At 47.4% G+C, this 3,568-nt stretch overlaps 1 protein-coding gene across 1 annotated transcript in view; it reads right to left on the reverse strand.

The window, feature by feature from the left end:
• Window positions 1-2,030: 2,030 nt before the first annotated feature.
• The window catches only part of LOC108294380 (ATP-dependent RNA helicase DDX19A-like), a 25,257-nt gene continuing 23,719 nt past the window's right edge, over window positions 2,031-3,568 (reverse strand). Inside the window, exons 8-10 of the mRNA XM_037734143.1 lie at window positions 3,419-3,434; window positions 3,073-3,295; window positions 2,031-2,759 (exon numbers count right to left, since the gene is read on the reverse strand). Coding sequence (XP_037590071.1) covers window positions 2,698-2,759; window positions 3,073-3,295; window positions 3,419-3,434 — 301 coding nt within the window. The 3' untranslated portion in view covers window positions 2,031-2,697. The remainder of the gene's footprint in view (window positions 2,760-3,072; window positions 3,296-3,418; window positions 3,435-3,568) is intronic.

A 3,568-nucleotide genomic window follows, 5' to 3' on the forward strand; every position in this document is an offset into this window, starting at 1 on the left:
AATGGGCAGCTCCGCAGCAGAATATTTTCCCATAAACAATGTTTGCCAAGCCTCACTAAATAAAAATCAAAAAAGCAATGACATAATCTGTTTTTGCCAATCAGACTGGCAAAGTTTTAAACACTGATAATAGTGTCGGCAAGCATGTAAGGTAATACGTATTTTTGTATCACTGTAACATAAATTAGTAAAAACATTTTGGCAAGCATAACTGACAATGAATTAAAATTTTAAATGTCCCTACTCTTTGACCCAACAATTCTACTCCCAGGAATATATCCTCAAGTGATTTTTACCAGTGCTTAAAAATAAGAACAAAGTTGGGAGTGGTGACTCATGGCTATAATCCCAGCACTCTGGGACACGCTAAGCTCAGGAGTTCAAAACCATCCTGGGTAACATGGAGAGACCCCATCTCTACAAAATATACAAAAATTAGCTGGGCGTGATGGTGCAGGCCTGTAGTGCCATCTACTTGTGGGGGCTGAGGCAGGAGGATCACTTGACACTGCACTGAGGTTGCAGTGAGCTGAGATCATGTCACTGTATTCCAGCCTGGGTGACAAAGTAAGAGCCTGCCTCAAAAAAAGAACAAAAGTCAAAGATTACAGGCTGGGTAAAGGGTTCATGCCTATAATCCAAACTACTTGGGAAACAGAGATAGGATTAATTGAGCCCAAGAGTTTGAGACCACCTGGGCAACAATGTGAGACCCTATCTCTACAAAGATAAATAAGCAATAAAGGAATCTTTAAAAAAAAAAAAAGGTGTTTGGGCTGGGCATGGTGGCTCACACCTGTAATCCCAGTGCTTTGGGAGGCTGAGGCAAGAGAATCACTTGAACCTGGGAGGCAGAGGTTGCGGTGAACCAAGATCACACAGCCTGGGCTACAGAGTGAGACTCTTGTCTCAAAAAAAAAAAAAAACTGTGGGTAGCAGCCATGTAGTGGAAATCCCCCATGCCTGTCACTAGAGGAACCAGGAGATAAATGCAGGGACAGCCACACACTGGAAGGACAATGGACAATGTTTCCTGGGTGAGGAAGATGTATGTGTGCTGGACATATCAACAAGTCTAACACAGGCTGATCAGTGGAAGAGCAGGTCACATAGTAGTATGAATACAATGTTCCCGTTTTTTTAAAAGAAAAGAAAAATGGGTTAGTTTATGCAAATAAAAGGCAATATGATAGAACATTCACCAAGCTGCCAGGAATCAGGATCCCAGAGGAGTAGGGATAGAGTGCACTCTTACTTTATACACACACGCGTTTTTAAAATGAGTATGTATTTGTCTAATAAGCGGAAAAATACAAATAAAAACAAATCATTAGTAAAGCATTTCTCATACTTATTTTAAAATGTCTTACTTAGCATAATGATTGATGCATACAGCTATAATTTATCCATCCTTATTTATTTTTTTGTATCAGGGTCTCGCTCTTACCCATGCTGGAGTGCAGTGGCGCCATTTCAGCTCACGGCAGCCTCAACCCAGGCTTAAGCGATCCTCCTGCCTCAGCCTCCCCAGTAGCTGGGACTACAGGTGCGTGCTACCACACCCGATTAAGTTTTTTCTATTTTTATTACAGATGGGGTTTCATCATTTGGCCGGGCGGATCTTGAACTCCTGAGCCAGTCCTGAACTCCTGAGCTCAACCGATCCACCCACCTCTGCCTCTCAAAGTGCTGGGATTACAGGTGCGAGCCACTGCGCCCGGTCAATCCACCCTTATTCATATGATGTAGGAATCAAAGTACCCCATAAGGTCCACTATAATGGATAAACAGCATAATCAGAGTTTTCCCTTGGTCATAATTTCTATTCCAAACTCTTACTCAGCTCCAGGCCCAGTGTGACACCCCAGGGGTAAGAACTAACTACATGTGTGCTCAGAAACTCACCTGGAGTCTCCTGGCTGCCACGACTGAGTACCAGGGGCCTAAGCAGAGGGAGCATCTGAGAGAAGAAGGCAGGCCCAGGACCAGCCCCTTCATCAGCCCTTGCCAGATCACTCTCTCTCGAGGGGTCAGGATTCACTGACTTCCGTGTTTCTCCCCAAATCTGAAGTTTACAAAAGTAGCTGAGCTGCTCATCAGGGAGACAGAAGACTACTTTCTGCTGTGGAGAACAGAGGTGGAAAGGAGAAGGGATGACCAAGGAAGTCTCTGGGTTTCAGGATAAGGAAGACGGCCCCAAGGGCAGGAGAAACACTTGTGAAGGGTCCAGTGAAGAGACAGATGGGGGACAGCTCTGGCCTCTCTGCTCCCGCTTCCCTCGTTCCATCCATGGTGGCAGGGTTCACACCATGTCCCGCAAGGCCTCCTCCACATAACCTCCATGTCTACCATTTCTTCAGGGGCTGCAGCTGGTTTCACAATGCCTAGGCAAAATCAGGAGGGGGTCCTGGGGCCAGTGAATGCCAATGTGACCAGATTACTATAAAGATGGGGGAAATGCGGCTTTAAAAAAGTGGTTAAAGGACCCAATTTTCCAAAATGCAAAATTTTCCTTCTATTGCCCCCCATCATTTGCACACATTTTTGTCAAGTCCAAATATAATTTGAAGTGAGGTAGGTAGTTTCTCTCTCCTCGTGCCGCTATCCTTGGGGTGATGTCGGGGCCTGTGCCCTGAACACACTTGTCTCCCATGCTGGGGCAGTGCCAGGGCTGGCACCAGTGGCTGGTGGAGCTTCTCAGTTGGCTATTTTCTCGATCTCGTCCAAATCATCCGTGTCCAATCTTTCTATCTTCTTATCTGGAGAAAAAATACACAGGTCTCTACCCTGCCCAGGAATGTGTCCCATGAGTAGGGGACAGCAGGGCCCCTAGTCACTGACAGCAACAGTCAGAGCTGAAGGCCCCCAAGCCCGGTCACAGGGGAGCTGTCCTTGGGGTCCCTGGGCCCTGAAGTCTCCAGGTGTGCTCCCTGAGAACTTCCATATGGTCAGAAAGGAGGTGGGGGTGCCAGGGACAAAGGCTGTCTCTGAGCTACAGAAGATCCTACCCCTTTCCCCACCCTGCCCCACTTAGGAAAGGGTGCCAGGCATAGGACCCTCCCCGGGACTCACTAAAATGCTCCTGGATTCTGTTCAGAATGTTCATGCTGTGCTTGCTGTCCACCATGTTCACTGCCAGTCCCCTCTTGCCAAAGCGGCCCGTGCGCCCGATCCGGTGTAGGTATGTCTCATTGTCAGGGTTCCCATCCTTGTCCACGGGAAGATCAAAGTTGATAACGACGGACACTTGTTCAACGTCGATCCCTGCAGGAAGCAGAGTTGGATGCTGAAAGGACTAAGGACGGGAGACAGAAATAACCGTCGTCCACAGGTAGGTCAATGCATACCAACTTTGGATAGAGGGAAAGAATTTGGGACAGGCCAGCTCTGGGAATTGAGTAAAAGAGAGGGCACATACAGGCAGGGAGCAGAACCTGGAGGAAAAGAATAGAACTTTCACAGGTGCCAACAAAATTATGAAATCCGTCAGTAAGCCTCTGGGAGACACAATGTTCTGGAGATGGGCACCCCTGGAAGAGCAGGCTCCGTTCTCTACCAGTCAGATGCC

Source organism: Cebus imitator, unplaced genomic scaffold (genome assembly GCF_001604975.1).
Source record: "Cebus imitator isolate Cc_AM_T3 unplaced genomic scaffold, Cebus_imitator-1.0 Scaffold577, whole genome shotgun sequence".
Lineage (NCBI taxonomy): Eukaryota > Metazoa > Chordata > Mammalia > Primates > Cebidae > Cebus > Cebus imitator.